At 38.5% G+C, this 22800-nt stretch overlaps 1 protein-coding gene across 3 annotated transcripts; it reads right to left on the bottom strand.

Annotated features, from left to right (window-relative positions):
• Positions 1–3329: 3329 nt before the first annotated feature.
• Positions 3330–22066, bottom strand: CKAP2 (cytoskeleton associated protein 2). 3 transcript variants are annotated; one of them, XM_044777226.2, is made up of 9 exons: positions 21052–22066; positions 20003–20087; positions 16675–16750; positions 15701–16563; positions 15046–15250; positions 13765–13935; positions 11474–11543; positions 5203–5458; positions 3330–4712 (listed from the first exon to the last, which is right to left on the bottom strand). In XM_044777226.2, the coding sequence occupies exons 1-9, from the start codon at positions 21119–21121 to the stop codon at positions 4457–4459; spliced, it is 2052 nt and encodes a 683-aa protein (XP_044633161.1). In that variant the 5' UTR covers positions 21122–22066; the 3' UTR covers positions 3330–4456. The 3 variants fall into 3 exon arrangements, 2 of the variants coding, with proteins under 2 accessions (XP_044633161.1, XP_044633162.1); XM_044777227.2 differs by lacking the exon at positions 21052–22066 and adding an exon at positions 20425–20625; XR_011506878.1 differs by lacking the exon at positions 11474–11543.
• Positions 22067–22800: the final 734 nt, after the last annotated feature.

The following is a 22800-nucleotide window of genomic DNA, read 5'->3' as shown; positions in this document are numbered from 1 at the left end:
AGGCCAGAAGTCCAAAATAAAGGTGTCAGCAGGATTGGTTCTTTCTGAAGACGGAGGGAGGGACCTGTCCCAGGCCTCTCTCTGGCTTGTAGAATGCCATCTTTTCCCTGTGCCTCTTCACCTCATGTTCCCAGTCATATTGGATTAGGGGCCAGTCTCAAACTAGTGTGGCCTCATCTCAATTAATCATACCCGCAACGGCCCTCTTTCCAAATAGGGCCACATGCTGAGGTACTGGGGGTTGACACTCCAACAAGTCTTTTTGGGGGTGACACAATTCAACCATTAACAATCGGCAAGCATAGACTGGTGAGGATGGGGATAGTGAGGACTGATCTGGCCCCTTTTCTCTACAGCTTTTGCCAAGCTGTGGATTCCAGCCAGGGCAGCTTCTGAACTGGGTAATGATTGGAAATAGTAAAATGGTATTATTATAGATAACATACACAAGTTACTGGGGCTAGGCACTGTTTTAAGTGAGTTAATACGTGTACAGTGCTTAGAATAGGACTAGATAAGTGTTAGCTATTAACTAATTTAATCTTCAAAATAACTCTAAAGGTGGGTACAATTATTATCTCTCAGGCACAGAAAGGTTAAGTTATTGGCCTCAGGTCCCACAGCTACTAAGTGGTAGAACTAGAATTAGAACCCAGGCAGTATGGCTCCAGAGTCTGACTGTTATCCACCACACTGCAGTAATGTTAGAGATGTTGCAGTGGTAAACAGCATCAAAAGCTGACTGAGTAACAAAGTCTGACGAGGGCTCACTGGATTTAGGAGCAGGAGGTCATGAGTAATCTTGAAGAGAGTAGTTTCAATGACGTGATGAGAGGAACCACATTGCAGTCGTTGAGGTGGGATGGTCAGAAGAATCAAGGAGTGTAGGATTCTTTCAAGAATCTTAGCCATGAAGGGAAGGAGAGGGGGTGATAAGTAGGGGTGGGGGAAAGCACAAGACGATGGGAGTGTTTTAGTAATGGGGAAATTATAGAAATAGTATATGATGAAGGATAATAAACCAATGGAAGGAAAGAGAGGCTGAAAGCACTGGAGGCAGAAGGGACCAGGAAGGTCTAGTTGAAACTGGAGGAATGGATTTTAGTGCCCAGTAAGAGGATTAGCCTTGGACTAGATGATGGACAGATTTGCTTCTGAGACCAGAGGAGGAAATAAGGATGTGTATGGATGTAGATAATATTAGAGAAGGAGAGGGAATCTTGAGAGCCTCAATTTTCTCTATAAAATAGAAAATTAAGTAATCTATGGAGTATAGGTCTTGGGACAAGTCATGAAAGTTTTTTTATTTTTTTGGTGAGGAAGAGTGGCCCTGAGCCAACACCTGTTACCAATCTTCATCTTTTTGCTTGAGAAAGATTGTCCCTGAGCTAAGATCTGTGCCAAGCTTCTTCTACTTTGTATGTGGGATGTGGCCACAGCCTGGCTTGATGAGTGGCATAGGTCCATGCCCGGGACCCAACCTGTGAACTGCAGGCCACTGAAGCAGAGTGCACTGAACTTAGCCACTATGCCACTGGGCTGGCCCCAAAAGTTTATTTTTTTTAATCAAGATTTTTGTATTAGTTGTATGCAATAAAATTCTTAGTTAAGTTTTTGTTTTTTTGTGAGGAAGATTAGCCCTGAGCTAACATCTGTGCCAATCTTCCTCTATTTTATGTGGGATGCTGCCACACCATGGCTTGATGAGTGGCGCTAGGTCCACACTCAGGATGTGAACTGGCAAATCCCAGGCAAAGGAGAGCGCACAAACTGAACCACTCAGCCACAGGGCTGGCCCCTCCCACGTAGTCTAAATTAATGTTACACTAATCTATGTCAATAAAAAGTTACTTATGACTTAGTAAATTGGAAAAAAAGCGAGCTGCAGAACGAAACATGAAGTATGGTGCCATTAATATCCAACAAAGCAAAACAAAATACACGTACACACATGTGTGTATTTATGTGTGTGTATATGTTATATACGTTATAAATATATAGAAAAGAACTTGGAAGGTTACTATACTAATATTACATTTGAAAAGGCTGGTGGGATTGGAGTGGAGGAATTTTGCTTTATCTGTATTTGGATTTAACAAGAATATATTTGGATACACAACTGATAGGCTATAGAAAACCCCAGGCAGAGGTCTCTCTCTGCTTTTCCCCGCGTACTTTACTGTTCTCTTGACTGGTGACCTTGGCTCCTCAACCTGCATTTGGTCACCCAGTGCCTCTTCTTTACATATTTCAGCTCTACCTACATAGAAAAGATTAACTCTCAGTCCTGATTCCAAATACCTATGGCAAGGACTCGGATAGTCCAGCTTGGGTCAGGTGCCCATTCTGGCCAATCACCAGGGGGACAGGCAGATAACATGGTACAAAATGACTAGAGGGGATTATTTCCACTTTATCCTTCAAAAAGACGAGGCTCAACTAAGTAACTTTTCTATGGTCACATAACTTTTAAGGGAAGGGAGGAGCTGAGATTTTGCATGTGTCTGTTGGACCTTAAAGCTCATGCACCATCTATCACATCCTTGGAGATACTTAGTGTGCAACAAACCTAGGTCAGACACATGGTAACTGTTCTTAAGTATCTGAAGAGGAGTTCGACCTAGGCCTGTAAATGTTAGAACTTGGACTATTTAGAGTCAGGTTTTCTCTCAGCTGAGGGAGGAGGAAAAGAAAAAAACTCAATGAAACTTCGCCAAACATGGAACAGTTAATTTCAAGTTCTGTTTCACTGAGGTATTTCAAGCTATGCCATATGGCCAAATGAACCACGTGGTATGGCTATTATAAAGCTAAGAGTATAGGCCAGCTTGAAGTTTATTTCAAAAACAGCATATTGTGCACTATTCATACAAACGTGTGGAAAAAAGCAAAGAATTAAGGTAAAAATTAAGGTCAATTTTTAGATAAGTAGATTGATAATTTTTCAAAAGGAAATACACTATTAAGCACACACTTAAGTGTTGAAAACATCAAGTCAAATTGCACTATAATGTATTTCAAAGGCAAGGTTCAAATTTATCTATTGTGGTTAAATTCCATTTATATTTGTTGAAATAAATGTCACTGAAACATAGTAATGCAGATATTTTTATTGTATACATATTAAGTACACAATTTAAAAAGAAAAAACCTACTCTCTAGAACATGAGAAGAAAATAAATAGAACAAAGGTGCTATTATACACATGGAATGAATGAATATAAAAGAAACCAGGTATGTGATTTTCAATCATATTCATATTACACAGTTTTAAAACTATCTAATCCTTTACAATGACCAATGAAACTGCAAAGTTGGTAAAGGATGTATGCCATTTAAGTTCAGAGACTCATACAATTTTATTGGTGGTATTCATGTGTAGTGAGAAGAGAACTGTCTACTGCATGTAACTATCATGTTTTCAGAAGACATGATTTAACAGTGAAGTTTTTATATTATAAGGAAGCAAGTTTAAGTGTTGGTTATTTTAGAAATACTACTTAAACTAGAATATTTATTAAATATTATATATTCTTTCTCTAACTCCATTCTAATAGTCTATAAACTATATCAAATGAAGCAACAGAAGTTAAAATTTTAACATTTTCGATTAGTCAAGTTACAAAAGGAACTAAAGAAAGGAACTCAAATTTAAAGTCTCGAATATCCACTAAGTTTGGCATCTTTTCTTTCTTACCACAAAGTATCTTTTCTTAGAAGTGGGGTATTTAGTTAACTATCCTTCTTGGTGACCTCAGCTACTACCAAAAAGAAAGAGGCCAAGACACCACAGATGCAGGCTCACTAGCATTGACGGAAAGTGAGAGTGTCACCTAAGAACCACAGGCAGCCCAAGGGACAACAGACCACAGCAGTCCGGGTAACAAGAATTAGGCGAAAAAGCAAGCTAAATTTTCTACGTATTAATATTTGAAGGAAGTCACTACACATTACAATTGTTGACTTGCATACTGAGCCAGAATCAAGGAAAGGCAAAAAAGTCAGTATTCCGTCTACAGGCAGGGATGTATATCATAAATCTTAAAAACAAGGCCATGAAAAAATATAAATTTTATTTAGAATTCCTCATTTTCTGATGATGTGGCATTAGTGTACTTATATTTAATGAGTTATAATTTTTCTGTCATTTAGAACTACTAAAAGTAAAGTGAATAAGCTAATATTGTGATGAAACCTGTTTATATTTAAGAAACACAGTAAACTAGTTGACAAAATTTACCTGTCTTAGAGAAGAACTCAGTTTGTTGAGACTGACAAGGTAGGATTAGCTTTCTGATGCCTAGAAGGCAACACCTGCTATAATGTGAATGTTAGTAAAGAGCTCACTGCCACGAATACTTAAGATACTTGACCAGCTCCTCACCTAAGAGACATACAAAGCCACAACAAACAAAATACCGCAGGTATAACCACCACCTCATTCCTTCTTGTAGCTTTATTTCTCTTCTGTTATTTCGGACTCTGAGTACATCCGGCACAGTGCTGCGTTAGGGCGGCATACAAAAGCATCAGTTTCACTTCCCAACTCTGTTAACTGTTCCAACGAAGAGACACACGGATAATGGTCCTTTAACATATCTGGCAATTTAGAAGTCTTCTCTTGAAGACGGCGAGAACGTCTAACTGGTGTTAGAAACTTCAGCTCTTTAAATGTAGAATTTGTTTCATCAAACTGTATCTTCTTTTTTACACTAAAAAATTATTTCCAGAGTTAAAAAACATGTTAACATCTTTACTTTGTACTTTTATGCTATTTCTCAAACTATAACTTGTAGGTTACAACCACATGATTGCTTGTCTTAGATTGCAAGCTCCTTGAAGTCAGGAACTTACTCTTTTTTCTATTTGTTGTTACAACTTGTACAGTCAATTTTTGAATATCTGTAGAATTGGCTAATTGCTCAATTCTCAAAGCTACTGTTATCAATAATACACAATCAGAGATTAAAGTAAAATTACTGACATAAAAAATTTTTCCCCAAAATGGCAATATTTAGGGAAAACCAAAGCAAATACAGGTTTTAAAAGGTGAAATGTCCCAATGACATTCAATTTGTTTGAAACCTTTCTATTAACAAATGTTAGTTCTAATTGGAAGCTATCTTAAAGATTTTACAATATTATGTTTATTATCCCTAAGCATAAAAACAAATCACAACACAGTATACTTTAAAAGTTTACCTTTGCAAGTATGGTGTAGTAGACACATTGTATTTAATCAAACAACCCGCCCTTGTTTCTGTACTGGGGGTTTTAACATCATTGGTTGCATCTTTTGTCTTGTCACCTTGCTCTTTTTCACAATCTTGAAATACCACACTTCTATGATGTTTATTTTCCATTTCCAGTCTCCCTGACTCTAGGCTAACATCTGTATCTTCAACGTTGACTTCCTGGGTTTGGTCCTTGGTTGCGCAAGCCTCCTCAATATGTTCTCCTACAGGAATACATTGACAGATTAAGCTTTTAGTCAAATTTAAAGGACAAAATTAGACATTCAAGTTATTCAGATGTGGCCAGATTTTCAAAATAAAAGAACCAAACTGCCACTTCCTAACCACTACTTTTCCTCAGCAATTGCTGACAACTATTCAACAAACATTTACTACCTCCTATGTCTCAGGGATTATAGATACAAATATAAGAATGAAATCCTCCCTGTCCTTTAAGAAGTTCATATTCCACTGAGAAGACATTCCTGAAAATAATTAATTCTAAAATGAGAAAAATGCTATTATTGAGGTAAGAACAAAGGATATGGGAACCCACAAAAAGGACTAACTAACTGTGCTTATGGCACAGGGAGACGGCTAGGGAAGGCTTCACAGTTAGGCTGGGTCTTGAAAAATGAGTACTTGACAAGACCAAGGAAGGCAATCTTGGTGTGAAGCTTAAAACAACATGATCTATTAAGACAACATTAAAAGGCCCGTGTGTTTAGAATATAGGGTAAGGAGTAAAGTGGGAATGTGGAGAGGTGATGAGCTCACACAGGTAGGAAGGGGATGAACCATAATGAACCCTATATGCAAGAAGTTTGGTAAAAAAATAAAAAAAAAATTCACTGGCGAGACAGAGATACAATTAGGTTTGCTTATTATAAAGGAAGTTTTAGCATGGCAGGGAATGAAAAGTAATGATCTGTGATGGTAAGAAGACAAAGCTGTGTAACAGTCTAAGCAAAGTGGCAGAGGCAGGCGGTGAGAAGGAAGGGCCCGATATTTAAGAGGTATTTCCGAGTTGGGCCTTACCAAACAAATGATGCATGCATATGTCTGAATGAGTGTGCAGGTGTACTAGGGGCATCCCTTCTAAAATGTCTTGCTGAGGAGGCTTTAATGACAGAGGAGGCTATTTTCTCATTTTCTCTTTTGGGAGGAACAGATGGTGGTATGGGAAAGTGATGAGGGAAGACTAACAGTTCAAAATAAAACATGTTAGATGTGAAATACTTGTGAGAGATCCTAGTAAATCCACTGAGCTGAAAAGACCCCTAGCTTTATTAGGAAATTATTAGATCTTTACTTAATGATGTTTCAGTTACACGATAAAGTGAATGAGATTTTTTTAGTGAGGGGAAGTTGAAGTGGGGAGAGAGGAAACACAGATTCATTAATTCAACAAATACTTAAGTGCCTAATATATGCCAGGCATTGCATTAGTACTGGGGATACAATGGTGAGGAAGAGCCGACAGTCCTTGTCCACCGAGCTTGTAATTTAAGACAACAAGCAATCAAGTGCATCAAGTATTGCAGAGAGAAAAAACAGGGAGCACAAAACAGTGCATCTCATCTAGCTGGGTGAGGAGGCAAGGCGGATGGCAGGGAAGGCCATCCCAAGGAAGTGACATCAGAATTGACGTCTAAAATATAAGTAGGAATTAGGTTAAAAGTGGAAGACTGGCTTGGAAAGACCCACGGGCAAGACAGATCGTATGGCCCCTTCTAAGAAATAAAAGTAAAGAAAGAAATTCAGGGATGTGGAGGAGAGGGAGAGTGACAAGAGGCTGGGGTCAGGAATTTAAGCAGATGAGTGACAGGGCATTTTGGTTGCAGTGTTGAGGATGGACTGGAGCAGGCATAGAGAAGCAGGAAACTAAGTTAGGAGGCTATTGCTGTAGTTCAGGTAAGAGCTGTGGGTGGTCTTGACTATAGTAACGAGAGTAAGAATGGGGAGAAGCAGGTGGATTTTAAGAGATGCTTTGGAAGTTAAACTGAGTTTGACTGGCTGGGGAACATGCGTGGGGAGGTCAGAAAAAGAGGAAGTGAAACAGACCCCAAGATTTCTGGCGTGAAGAACGGAACAGCGTCAGCCATTGAGATAGAGAACCAAAAGGATAAGGTTCAGGGATAAATGACGTGCTCAAGTTTGGACAAGTGGGATTGAGGTATCTGAGACACCCAAGTGGTGCTTGTCTCTTATTATTTGTCTTATATTTCCCAATGATGTTTTCTTCCTGTTAACAATTTTAATTTATAAAATTGATTTTATATCTAGAACTTATAAATATATATTTTAGAAAGCCAAGAGTTTATGAATAGCATTTTTTTTTTTTGAGGAAGATTAGCCCTGAGCTAACTGCTGCCAATCCTCCTCTTTTTGCTGAGGAAGACTGGCCCTGAGCTAACATCGGTGCCCATTTTCCTCTACTTTATATGTGGTATGCCTACCACAGCATGGCTTGCCAAGCAGTGCCACATCCGCACCTAGGATCTGAACTGGGGAGCCCCGGGCTGCCGAAGCAGAATGTGCGAACTCAATTGCTGTGCCACTGGTCTGGCCCCTCTTTTTCCATCTAAAGACAAATTATTCTACCTGCTAGAAAAGATTCCACTAACTAGTATCATTCTATTAAGGAAAAATAAGATAGAATAACAATCATTTAAATACAGTCATGCATCACTTCATGACGGGGATATGCTCTGAGAAATACAATATTAGGCAATTTCATTGTTGTGCAATCATCATAGAGTGTTCTTACACAAACTCAGATGGTACAGCCCACTACACAACTAGGCTATATGGGACCACCATCATATATGTGGTCCGTTGTTGACTGAAACATCATTATTCGGCATACAACTGTACTGATTTTCTCTTTCCACATTATCTCTAGATATATCTCTCTAGAGCCAGTCAGAATTATGAGGAAGAAGGCTCTTTTTATGAATTCTTATTTCCACTTTGCTGTGCTAAAGACGCAGGATTGGGGTTCCTTTTTTTTCTTTTTTTTTTTATTGAGTTATTGATAGGTTACAATCTTGTGAAATTTCAATTGTACATTAATGTTTGTCAGTCATGTTGTAGGTGCACCACTTCTGCAATAAACATTGGGGTGCATAGGACTTTTGGGATTGCTGACTTCAAGCTCTTTGGATAAATACCCAGTAGTGGGATGGCTGGATCGTATGGTAGTTCTATTTTTAATTTTTTGAGGAATCTCCATACTGTTTTCCACAGTGGCTGCACCAGTTTGCATTCCCACCAGCAGTGTATGAGGGTTCCTTTTTCTCCGCAACCTCTCCAACATCTGTTGCTATTAGTTTTAGATATTTTTCTCATTCTAACGGGTGTAAGGTGATATCTTAGTGTAGTTTTGATTTGCATTTCCCTGATGATCAGTGATGATGAACATCTTTTCATGTGCCTATTGGCCATCCGTATATCTTCTTTGGAGAAATGTCTGTTCATGTCTCCAGCCCATTTTTTGATTGGGTTGTTTGATGTTTTGTGGTTGAGTTGCGAGAGTTCTTTATATATTATGGATATTAAGCCTTTGTCAGATATATGACTTGCAAATATTTTTTCCCAGTTAGTGGGTTGTTTTTTTGTTTTAATCCTGTTTTCATTTGCCTTGAAGAAGCTCTTTAGTCTGATGAAGTTCCATTTGTTTATTCTTTCTATTGTTTCCCTTCTCTGAGAAGGCATGGTGTCCGAAAAGATCCTTTTAATACTGATGTCAAAGAGTGTACTGCCTACGTTTTCTTCCAGAAGCCTTATGGTTTCAGGTCTCACCTTTAGGTCTTTGATCCATTTTGAGTTTATTTTGGTGAATGGTGAAAAAGAATGGTCAATTTTCATTCTTTTACATGTGGCTTTCCAGTTTTCCCAGCACCATTTGTTGAAAAGACTTTCTTTTTTCCATTGTATGCCCTCAGCTCCTTTGTCAAAGATAAGCTGTCCATAGATTTGTGGTTTTATTTCTGGGCTTTCAATTCTGTTCCATTGATCTGTGCACCTGTTTTTGTACCAGTACCATGCTGTTTTGATTACTGTAGCTTTGTAGTATGTTTTGAAGTCAGGGATTGTGATGCCTCCCGTTTTGTTCTTTTTTCTCAGGATTGCTTTAGAAATTCAGGGTCTTTCGTTGCCCCATATGAATTTTAGGATTCTTTGTTCTATTTCTGTAAAGAAAGTCATTGGGATTCTGATTGGGATGGCGTTGAATCTGTAGCTTGCTTTAGGTAGAACGGACATTTTAACTATGTTTATTCTTCCAATCCATGTACATGGAATGTCTTTCCATCTTCTTATGTCGTCATCCAATTCTCTCAGAAAGGCCTTGTTATTTTCATTATATAGGTCCTTCACTTCCTTAGTTAAATTTACCCCAAGGTATTTTATTCTTTTTGTTGCGATTGTGAATGGTATTGTATTCTTGAGTTCTTTTTCTGTTGGTTCATTACTGGAGTATAGAAATGCTACTGATTTATGCAAACATCATTATTCGGCATACAACTGTACTGGTTTTCTCTTTCCACGTTATCTCTAGATATCTCTCTCTAGAGCCAGTCAGAATTATGAGGAAGAAGGCTCTTTTTATGAATTCTTATTTCCACTTTGCTGTGCTAAAGACGCAGGATTGGGGTTCTTTTTTAAAAAATATTTTTAAAATTGAGGTATAACTGACACATAACGTTAGTTTCGGGTGTACAACATAATCTTTTGATATTTGTATATATTGAGAGATGATCACCACAATAAGTCTAGTTAACATATGTCCCCATACATAGGTATGAAAAAAAATTTTTTTTCTTGTGATGACGACTTCTAAGGTTTACTCTCTTAGCAACTTTCAAATATGCAATACAGTATTACTAACTATAGTCACTATGCCATACTTCACGTCCCCATGCCTTATTTCTTTTATAATGGAAGTTTGTACCTTTAGATCCCCTTCACCCATTTTCCTGGCTTGGGTTATTCTTAACCTTTCCTCCTCCTTTTTGTTTGTAGCATACTAGTCTTTCCTGGTTCTTCCTCCTGTCTCCCTGACCATTCCTTCTCAAGCTCCTTCATTAAATACAACTAGTAAGATTAGATCAAATAGATCTTCTCTATGTTCCCCTGGGGCATATTAATAGCAACCATAACCTGAAACATTCTGTTGAACTAAACATACTGCCAACAGAACCATTACCCCCTTGCACATAGATAAGTCATTAGTATATTAGCCCCAGTGAACAGTTTTTGTTTGTAACATGTAACCAAACTTAACACACTTAGAATTTTAGTGTGATCTTTGATTTTATTTAATGTTTTAGCCCTTGACCTATATCTCTATATTTTAAATTCATTTTGTGTACTTAAGTAAAATAAGGATATTTGCAACTACTCTGGAAGGCAGTTTGGCAGCATATTTCATCAGCCTTAAAAAGTTCACACAGTTTGACTCTTGTTAGAATTAATCAAAAGAAAATAAGCAGATACAAGCAAAGATGGTGTATAATAGGTACTCAAATACTTGTGATTGGGTGATATAAAGAGTTACAGTAAAAAATTGGAAATAACTCTAAACAAGGAAACAATTAGCTTACACTTATAAGTAGTGATTTCTCCTCTCCTCTAATCTAATTAATACTAATAATGGCTAAAGTTAATGAAATATGTGCCAGAGTATGTGACACTAATATACATTATTTCATTCAATGGTCCCAACAGTCTTGAGGAAGATATTAACATTATCCCATTTTACAGATGAGGAAGGGGTTAAATTTCTTGCAAAAGGTCACAGAAATTGGCACAACTTACATCCGAATCTAGAAAATGTTTACATTTTATATACCCGATAGCTAATGAATCTCTAATCTCTTCTGTACCTACTATCCCTAGCAAAGAGAATTCCCGAATAAGCTTCTCTAGAGCATAGAACAAATGATAGAATTTAACAGGTAGAAAGTCTTTAGAGATTATCTAGTCAAACTGCTTCATTTTTAAGACAGGAAATTAAGGCCTAGAGAGGTAACTTTCACAGATACGCCAAGACAAATTTGGGTTTTGAACCAGACCTGCTAATTAAAAATTCTTTATACTACACAAAGCTACTGAATCTCGGAGGTACATCAATAGAAGAATATGGAAAGAAACAACCTATATATTTTAAAAGTCAAAAAATAATTCAGCAAAGAAATTTAATAAAATCACAATTCACTTGAAGGAAACAAACTTACCAAATTTAAAGTTTTCTTGACTCTTCATTGTTAGAATATCTGCAATTGCATGTCGCATTTCTTCTATGGGCTTAATTTTTTTAAATGAAGAAAGCAGACCCATGTAAGTTTTATATTCTCAGACATTAACTACGTTGTCCAAGGTGAAAATATTAAAGCCAGTGATTAAATTTCATATTTTAATACAAGGCAATGGTTCTTAGACCATGTTTCTCAGAACACTTATTTTGCCACCCAAATTGAAAAAATGGCTATCGTTTCCAATTTACAGAATAAAATTGAACTTAAGGGACAGAATTTCTCAGTTTAAAATTTTTCTCCATTATATTTCTTAAGCCTTTGGTAACTATTACTGCTTGCTTGATATAAACAAAATTAATGAACAAGTAGCAAATTAACATTATTAATATCTATTCAAGAGCCAATCATATTAAGTTTACCATAAATTTATATTAAGTTTACTCCCTTTCTCCTACATTCAAGTCCATGGTTATACTTTGGTTTCACATGCTAATAAATGCATTTCTGAACAGCTCAAGCTTGATTGGCTTAACATATTTCATTCACTCAAAAGCTCACCAGTTCACTGTGTCCATCACATGCCACATATCAGAAGCACTTACCACGTTCCTTTAAACTACCATGCCTGCTAATGCAACACAGTCAAGATATTATATAAAAGGGAAGCTCTGGCTCATAGTCTTAGTTCTAGAACTTAGTCCTGAACTAATGTCTTCCATTTTCTTGGCTAATTTTGATGCTTGTTTCCCAATTTTTGCTCTAGTGTCACATCTTTTTTGCACTACTGCTTTCTGTGTGAACCCCTGGCTCCAGTTATATATCCTGGCTACGCGGCCAGAAGCCACCTTAAGTAACGCCTCTTAAGTTCAACGCAGTAGGGACCTAAAACTACCTTCCAGGTGTGGTTCTGTCAAGTACAATTAGCCTCCAGCACAGTGTTTTACACATAATAGCCTTTGAGAAAATATCTGCAGAATATTTGATTTTTGATTCAGGTGAAAAGCCAAATAGTATTTTTTGGCTTTGCTGAGAATAAAGTAAACAGATATTTCTTAAGGAAAGGCTAAAAAGGAAGAATTTTTTAAAACTCACTTTGTAAAGAACCTCCAAGAATATGTTTTTGAGAAACCTGGTCAAAGGGAAATACATTTTAGCAATATTTGCCCATAAAAATCAACCAAACCAAAAAAACCTCAAGATACAATTAATTTAAACCCAGGACTTTTTGTAGTAACAGACTAGGAAGAGGTGCAAGATATGGTATTAAGCCACTACGGTGGTAAGAATGTCAGAGAAACTGGTTTATTGCTATTTTCTTTATGTAGGCAGGACCAAACATAGGGCATTTAAATGTGAGTACATTAAGATCCACTCCTAAAGTCAAAGAGAGTTGTCTCACAAAGCAGTCAGAGCTTGCTAACATTTGAAAGTTAATTCAACTTCATTTGCTTTATATTCAATAAATACATTTTAACATTAAAAATTCAGTTTTCCAGGGGCTGGCCCCATGGCCCAGTGGTTAAGTTCACACACTCTGCTGCAGGCGGCCCAGTGTTTCGTTGGTTAGAATCCTGGGCGCGGACATGGCACTGCTCATCAAACCACACTGAGGCAGCATCCCACATGCCACAACTAGAAGGACCCACAACCAAGAATATACAACTATGTACTGGAGGGGCTTTGGGGAGAAGAACGAAAAAATAAAATCTTTAAAAAAAAAAAAAATTCAGTTTACCAGGGCCAGCCCGGTGGCACAGCGGTTAAGTTCACACACTCCGCTTCTCAGCAGCCCAGGGTTCGCTCGTTCGGATCCCGGGTGCGGACATGGCACCGCTTGGCAAAAGCCATGCTGTGGTAGGCGTCCCACATACAAAGCAGAGGAAGATGGGCATGGATGTTAGCTCAGGGCCAGTCTTCCTCAGCAAAGAGAGTAGGATTGGCAGTAGTTAGCTCAGGGCTAATCTTCCTCAAAAAACAAAAAATTCAGTTTCCCAGTAGATTTCTCAACTAGAAAATGTGCAAAATGAAGTTTTGCTAAAATATTTCTCACAACAGGTTTCATTAAATGTATATTTCAGTTTATCTATTTTCTAAGATTTGATTATTCCTGGGACATGAGCAAGTTTTAGGAGGTTGAGAAACAGCTTTTATAATATGCAGTCCTTGTGGCCTTTAAACCTTCATTATGACTACATATATAACTACAATTTTATCAAGTATACAGAATCATTTACACTGTAATAACAGAGATCAGTAAGTTTTAATCTCACCTGAGCTCCTGCCAGAATGGCCTCCTCATAGATTGCGATAATATTTTCAATAGGACTCGTGAGTGGTTCAATACGTGCCAGGCATATCCAATATTTAACAAGTTTTTTGGCATCTGGAATATTTTTAATCAAGTCATTCAGGGTGACCAATATTTCTTCTTTTGGGCATCCCTAAAATAGCAAGAAATAAAGTGAGTGATATCTTTTAGCCTAAAGACTACAAACAAGTAAGCTTACTATAATCAAGATCAATGATAGAGAAAAAGTTGATAGAAAATTATTCATAAATATTCACTAATATCCTCATTACTCCAAACTTATTCTGAATGCTTAGCAAGAAGCATTATCCATCATGAATACAAGGCAGAAAAAAAATGAAATACTAGTTGAGATAAATATTAGTAAACAATGACTAACACTCTACTTGGTCTGTTATTTATCCTTATATATTGTGGAATTCCATTTGTTAATACTTTATTTAGAATTTTTGCATCTACCAAATATTTATGAGTGAGAATAGCTTGCAGGGGTTTTTAAAAATTGTCTTTGTCAGGTTTTGATATAGAGTAAAATGAATCTATAAGGGTTTATGTGAATAAGAGCTATACACAGTTAAACAGTAGTGCAGAAAAATCCCACAGTATCAACAAAAAACTCTAGCTGAGCAGAAATAAGAATAGAATGAGAGTTTCCCTGATTGTAATTTTCACTGGACCTCAGAACCACAAAAATTTAAAGATGCTCATGAAGACTAGGATAAGGTTTGAAATCATAGTCCATATTTTCTGTCTTGCTATGGATCTTAGACACTAGTGGGTAACCAAAGCAAGATCAAAGAGTAGTCAGAAAATAAAGGAAACATTTTGGAGTTGATTATACTCCATAGGATTTTGGTCCAAATAGTAAAATCCTATAAGTTCAACACCATAATGATGTTGGCTTAATGAAATTGTTTGCAAATAATTAACGTGAATTAAGAAACAGAAGTACCAAAGTAAATTTCCACCCCCAGCCCACTGTATATATTAATATCTTAAAGGAATACAATATTTATAACCCAAGTAAAAAAAATCTAATTATTCCTTTAATATATTTATATGAACTCAATGAAAATGCAGTCCCTTAAAGGCTAAAGAGAAACAACCTCACAATTAACATTAAGTCTACATAACACCGCTGACACATAACTTGGTCGAAAAAGACAATGTAATTTAATGAGAAGTTTACGAAGGTACTTTGCAAACTAGAAATAACTCCACAAATGTAAGATAAAGACTCTACCTCATTAATCAGGTTTAGGCATTCAGAAAACGTCTTGTTTACTTTTTCAGTAAATAACCGTTGTTCATCTTCTTCTGCCATGGTTGTCCAAAAGGACCCAACAGGCCTTTCACTTTGGTCTTTGGGCTCAGGCTGGGTAACTACTGAGTTGGGAGGTCTTTTCAGCACTTTTCCTTTGCTAGCTTTCCACTCATTCAGACGAGCTCTACAGTTAGAATTAGGATATAAACATTACTGTGATATTGATTATAGAATTCTGTCAAATAGAGAAAAAGTTAAAAATTCAGGTCTTTAAGTAGCTCCACAGTAGTGGCAGATACATAGTTCATAAGTTTAAAGGAAAAGAAATATTGAATATATCAATGCTAGTTATATACTCAAAGACCCCCAAAATGCATTCTTAAATAGAGAGGTTATAAAATATTTTCCATTTTTATTAAGCATTTTAACTTAGATTATATAAAACCTAATAAAAACACACCCAAGCACAATAACTTAAGTCACAGTGTTCCACAATATAAATTTGCTTAAATTTGTCTGCATATGACAGAAGAGAATCCACACACAAAATCTGAATATATTCAACAAAATTATAAGCCAAATCCACAAATGGTACTCTACTGAAAATTAAGTAAATAAAATTACATCTACTTACTTTCTCTCTTCTGCAGTTTCTTTGGGCTGAGCCAATCTACTATCAATAGCTGCTTTTGCTATAGTATGTCTGCGCTGGTCAGTGGTTTTTGACTTTTCTATCATCTTGGTATTGGAAGCAGGCCTGACTACAATTTCAGATGTCATGCTTCTTGACAGTGTCTTACTTCTTTTTACATCCTGAGAAGAACTGGTTTTGACACTGGATAAAACTGAATTTACTTTTAATAATTCTTTCTCATGAGGCCCTTTCCGAAAGGTAACATTGGCAGAGCTTCTGCTGATGCCTTGCCTCACGGTGTTTTGGGTATTATCATGGTGACTTCTAATAGGAGGTCGCAGAAGGTGTCTGTTCCGAGATGTAGTGCTCACAAATTTAGTAGTCGTCATCACAGATGAGGCTCTGCCAGTATCCCCTGGGACACTGCTGGTGTTGACAGGCTGAGGCTTAGTGGCTTTAGAGACAGTAGTTGCAAGTTCCTTTGTTGTTGCAGAACTCTCACCTTTGACTTGTTGAGGTTTTCTAAATGAATTAATCTTAGACTGAACAATTTGGCCACGATAAGATCCAAGCACATGTTTCTTGGGCATGTTAGCATCTTGCTTTGGTCTTTCCGTAGTCATTTGTTTCTTTTTACTATTGTTTTTGAAGTGAAATGCTTGGCTTAATGTCATATGTTGATTTTGGGTATCATCTTTAATTGGTAACAACTGCAGAGTTTGATTATGATCCTCAAAATTATGTGTATCAGTTGCTAAAGTTGAATGGGTTAATTCATTAGAAGGTTTTAAAGGAATACAATTTTTTCCCATTGTCAAATTATTTTTGCTTCCTGTAGGTCTACTGACATTTTCTTTATTAGCCTAAAAGAATTAATGAAGACAAATCAGTATTTCAGGACTTATTTCTTTCAGAGTTTAGGAAAGGGAAATGGGGGAAAGGGACATTTTATGAGGGCTATGCCCACGTCTTACCATTTTTGTTTTCAGTTTCAGTGCTTTTGTCTCTTCTCGGACCTGGCCCTCAGATGTCATCACTTTCTGGTCCCTACTACTTAAAAAAAAAAAAAAAAATTAACCCTGTACCAAGGAGGTTTCCTTTTTGGGAGAAGGAATGGAAGGATATTAATAATTACCTGACTATGTAATTTTAAATTGAGGCAAGAACTATGCTGAGATTTATTTGTCCTAAGCAAAACTTTTCTTTATTATAGGGTGATTTAATAGTGTAAACAAGATGGCTGAGAAATTTAAAGATATTTTCTTAAAAGTCTTAACACCCTCTCCCCACAGAATATGTAAACACTGAATAATCTAATTCCAAATCATTCTTTTCCAGTCATTCAAACAAGTCTTCACAAATCTTTATTAAGTAACATTTTCTTTGGTTACTTTTAAGTACTTAGTAACAGACTCACGTTGAAAAAAACGTAAAAATAGCCCTTCCAAAAAAACAAAATCCAGGACTGGCCCAGTGGCATAGTGGTTAAGTCTGTGTGCTCTGCTTTGGTGGCCTGGGGTTCGCAGTTTTGGATCCTGTGTGGACCTAGCACTGCTCATCAGGCCACGTTGTGGTGGCATCCCACATAAAATAGAGGAAGATTGGCACAGATGTTAGCTCAGGGCTAATCTTCCACACCAAAAAAACCCACAAAAAAACACAAAACTGCCCTTAGAAGGGTTATCTGAACAAAGGAGACTTAAAATACTCACACTGGACATTGTAAAATACAAATGTTTAGTTTTGAGCAGCTGCAACTCTGATTGCTTGTCTATTTAATAATTTGTTGCTCAAGTAATATTTAAATTGACATTTGTTTCTGAAAGGAGTAAACAGAGTACTTGTGAGGTTTCTTGGTAAAGCCAGAAAAGAGTGTAAAATTTTTTCTTCCCACTGTGTATAAGAATATTATAAACCCCATGACCCACTTGGATTCCTCATTTAAATATGTAGTTAAGAGTCACTGTCTTATCTGAATTAAATTTTTCTTTGCTTACTCTCTAGTAATCTCATTCCACTCCAAGGTTTTAAAAAAATATCATCTACACACTGACAATTCCCAAGTTTATACCTCCAGTCTCAATCTCACCCCTGACCTTTAGACACATAACTATTTGGCATCTCCACTTGGATGTCTTACTGGTAACTCAGACATAACATGGTCATAAGAGAACTCCTGATTCCCCTACTCCTCTCAGTCCTCCCCATCTCAATATACAGTATCACTATGCACTCAGTTATTCGAATCAAAAGTCTAGGATCATCTTTTTGTCTTAAACAAAGAAATACGGGATTTGTGAAAGAAAATGCTTATTCTAAAATAAACCAACTTATTACTGTAAAGTTAAAAATAAAAAAATTTGGAAATAATGCCAAACTTATACAAAGTTACAAAATTGTAAGTAGTTCGAAGAATATCCATATACTCTTTCTCCAGATTTGCCTACTGATAATGTTTATCCCATTTGTTATCATTTGCACTCTTTCTGAACATATGTGTGTGGAGTACATACAATTTTTTACCTGAACCTTTCGAGATAAGTTATATACATGATGGCCTTTTACCCCTAAATACTTCAGTGTTATTTCCCAAAAACAGGGATTTTCTCTTACGTAACCACAGTACAGTTATCAAATTCATAAATTTACCTTGATACATCACCTTAGTCTACTGTCCATATTCTATTCAGAAAACTGACCTTTACAGCACTTCCCCTTCCACTTTAGGGCAGAGTGTAAGGGTCAGAATTGAATTTAGTTGTCATATCTCTTTAGGTTCCTTTAATCTGGAATATTCAGGATCATCTTTAACTCCATTCCTTCTTTTACATGCCATACCTAATCCATCACCAAGTCCTATCAGCACTATCTCCTAAATAAAAGTAGAATTTGACCACTTTCTACCATGAGGAAGGGTAGGAAGCATTCAGAAAGACAAAATACATCAGTAAGTAAAGTACCTAACATAAAGAAATGCAAATTAAAATGAGACCATGCAGATGGCAATGATGTTTGGAGGAAATCAGGGAAACCAGGAGAATAAAGTATTTCAAGAACCCATCCACTGGATGGAACGCCACTCAGAGATCATGATATGATAGCTACCACTTGTTGGGCCCTCACTATGTACCAGGCATAGCACAAGGCATTCAGCATTTCATTTAACGCCCAAGGAACACATATTACTATCTCATTTTAATATAAGTAGACAGACTCAGAGAGGTCATGTAACTCCCCTGAGGTTCCGCAGTTGTAGTGGCAGACTTACAGATTCCAGCCCCAGTCCTTATCACTCTAAAACACATGCTCTTCGATTGCAGAGAAAAAGCCTGGAAGGATGCTCCTAGCACTTACCTCTAGAAAGCGAGGGGACTTTTCATTTTTTGCTTTATACACTTTCGTGGATTGTTTTTCTTTAACCACAACCACATACTGTTTTGTTTTTTTTTTTAGATTTTTTTTTTCCTTTTTCTCCCCAAAGCCCCCTGGTACATAGCTGTGTATTCTTCGTTGTGGGTTCTTCTAGTTGTGGCATGTGGGACGCTGCCTCAGCGTGGTCTGATGAGCAGTGCCATGTCCGCGCCCAGGATTCGAACTAACGAAACACTGGGCTGCCTGCAGCGGAGCGTGCGAACTTAACCACTCGGCCACGGGGCCAGCCCCCACCACATACTATTTTTTAAGTTTTAACAAAATAATACAAAAATATTCCTATGGTGGGTTGAGACTAAAACAAGTATCTCCAAACATTTGGGAGGGCTACATGCCAAAAAACAAGCCCCCCCGGCTCCAAGCGAGTAAAAACCTTGCCAAATTATAAAAAGACTGACCTCTGTAGCACTGCATAGACCGTAAGTCAATATTTTGGTATATACACACACTTAGCTTTAAAATTAACTATTTCCTCGTAGAGTGTGAAGTAATTCACACAAGAAACAATGACCTAATGCTGTGCCATCCAATAAGGCAGCCACTAGCCCATGAGGCTATTGAGCACTTGAAATGTAGCTAGTCTCAGCTGAGACGTTCTGAAAGTATAAAATACACAACAGACGTTGAAAACTTACTAGCCCCCCAATGCAAAATATCTCAGTAATAGTTTTTAAGTATTACATGTTGAAATTGTAACACAGGATATACTGGATTAAATAAAATGTTATTAAAATTCATTTCATCTTTTAAAAAAGTTTTCTAAATGTGGCTACCAGAAAATTTTAAGTTACACATGTGGCTCATATTACATTTTTATTAGACGGCTCTGATATAATTTTACAGATCTGAAACGAAAAAATCTGACCTCACCTGGATAATATCCGATTTTCCTGTTTGGATGCAAAAAAAGATTTTCTTTTTAAGAGTTGTTCCTTGAGTTTTTGTCTTCTTTGCTCTAAACAACAAAAGAGCTACAAGTCAACAGTAGTTACAACAATAACATCAAATAAATACTGACTAAATGAAGACTTTAGCTGGAAAAATGTTCTACTTGAGATCACATCTTGTACACAACGGAAAATTTCCCAATTCAGTATTGCCTTTGAGAAATAATCCCATTTTTAAGAGACTGTTACCATAAAAGGTCCTCACAACTACTTTGCACAAGAATCATAGTCTCTACCGTGAAAAATCTGGAGAACATCATTTTCGATATACAACCGTAACTGCAAGCCAAGCTTTAAAAAACTAAATGGTAGAGATGAGGCACCGGACTCCAAGTTCTAATTTACCAGAATTGGGTTGGGTGAGAATTTCCTTCTTCTGTTTCCCACGTGTAGGGTAAAGAAATAATATTATTTCCGAAGAAGTAGCCAGCTCTAGATCTCCATAAAGTCAAAGGCAAAGAAGTTAAGCTTGCAGACGAGGCAACCCCACCCCTCCAGAAACCCCCTCCAGAAACCCTCTCCCGATTTAGCAGATCCGAGCACTCTGCGCAGGCGCAGTCGGCCCTCGGCGCCGACGCGGCCCCGCCCCCGCGAGCCCCGCGCCCCCAACGCCGGTCCCAGGCTGAGCCCCGCACACGTCTCCTGGCCTGGATCAACGGATTCCTCCAGGGCAGGCCCTTCGCCGGGGCCAGTGGGCAACGCCCGGCCAGAAGCGACCGCACGCTAGGCGCTCAACCCGCACGCCAGCACCATGGACCAGGCACCGCTCTGTCCATTTCACAAATGCCAAACGTGCGGCTGCGAGAGGCCGAGCGCCGCGTTCATGCTGCTCACACAACCGGTCAGGGCTGAGGCTGGTCTGCGCACCCATGGCCCTGACCGCTGAGCCCGAGCCATGTCCCCCACGCGCCCCCCGCCCTCAGGCCAACAACCCGCCCGCCGGCTCGCGCGCTCCCGCCACCGCGGCCTCACCTCTGAACGCGGACTGGGCCCTCTGACTCGGGGGCAGCTGCAGGTCGCAGGGCACGGCTGGGGTGCTCATCGCAGCTCGGGGCGCCGGGACACGGCTGCGTTTTGAGTGCCTCGACTCCCTCCACCTGAGGCCGCCGCTCGCTGCGCACGCCTCCGGTAGCTCCCTCAGATGGCGCGGCCGCCGCCTCCGCCCATTGGTGCTCAGCCTGAATTGAATGGGCCAATGACGGCAGGGGGGCGGAGCCTGGGCTGCGGTTGCCCGGGCTGGTCTTGCGTCTGTCTGGTTGGGTTAGGACGCTCTGGGCCGAGTGCCTAGGTTTTCAAACCTAAACACTCTCTCGGTCCTGGACAGGCAACGTGGGAGGAGTCGGCCAGCAGAGTCCCTGCTGTTGGAGCAGATAGGACTAGTCTCCAGACGCTCACAGTGCAGCGAGGAAGGCAGACGAGAGAAGTGTTGTTTGGCTGCGCTTCTTATTAAACATGGGCGTGTTCACTGACGAGGAGGAGGATATAAGCACTGATTACTGAGAGCACGTGTATTTCCCTTTCACAAATATTTCTTCATTGCCGCATCACAGCTCTTAAGTGAGGCGTTATCATCTCCTGATTCACAGACCAAGTGACAGGCTCGGAAGGTATTTGTCAACGTTTGCACGGCTTGCAAATGGAAAGTGAGATTAGGGTCTGTTTTCTTTTGTACTACACAATTATCAGATGCAAAAAAGAGGAGAGGAAGAGAACGGGATAAAACGAGGCTAGAACCTTCCCTTATAATCCTCCTGTGAAGATAAAATAGCGTTTGTTGTGGACATTTTGTGTTTGTGTGCTGCCATAATCTTCTGGTCTTCATGTAAAAATACCACCTTAATAAAACCCTAGCAAACACCGAATCTACAAGACAAAACGAAATAGTTCAGAGCTAGAAGGTTTTGAGGGTGGCAGTGGGGAAAGCTAGGGAGAGTTCTGGGCGGTGCCTGTCTGGTTTTGAGCGCTGGGTTCCCAGCGTTTCTCCGCCTTGCCTGGTCTCTGCAGTAAGGCTGGGCTGGACTGTTTCAGCCAGGTGTTAAGCATGGAGACAGAGACAGGAGGATGTAATTTCTATAATTTCTATCTCTCTTGTCCAAGTCAGGTGGCCTCACAGCTGGCTCTCAACTGTGGTCAATTTTTCCCATCTTTCTCTGCTTTTTTCGTCAGGCATCTTATGGTAGCATCTTGCTAAATAAGGAAGTTAGTGTGAGATATTCTGTAGTTTTTTTCTTGATTAAATGTCCCATCTTTAGTGTAGCTTTACCTACACTCAAGCCCAACTCTGGGAGAAGCAACAGCCAAACAGCACCTAAGACATCACTGCTGTTGACATACTAATGTTAATATTGTTGATTATTTACTAAAGTTTCATCAGACAGGTTGGGTTACCAGGGATTTCCATTAAGCGACAGAGAACAGTTTAACAAAATAGAACAGTTCAAAATTGGCTCAAGAACCTCCAAAGCATTATGCGAAGTGAAAGAAGCCAGCCACAAAATGTCACACATATGGTATGATTCCATTTACATGAAATATCCAGAATAGATAAATCCATAGAGACATAACACAGATTGATGGTTGCTAGGGACTGGGGGTAGGAGGGAATGGAGAGAGGCCATTTAACCAGTGAGGGGTTTTACTTTGCAGGATGGAAATGTTTTAGAACTAGGTTAGAGGTAGTGATTGTACAACATTGTGAATATATTAATGCCACTGACTTCA

The sequence above is a fragment of the Equus asinus genome, chromosome 11 (assembly GCF_041296235.1).
Source record: "Equus asinus isolate D_3611 breed Donkey chromosome 11, EquAss-T2T_v2, whole genome shotgun sequence".
NCBI classification, from domain to species: Eukaryota; Metazoa; Chordata; class Mammalia; order Perissodactyla; family Equidae; genus Equus; species Equus asinus.
This window is presented reverse-complemented; position numbering and strand designations above follow the sequence as displayed.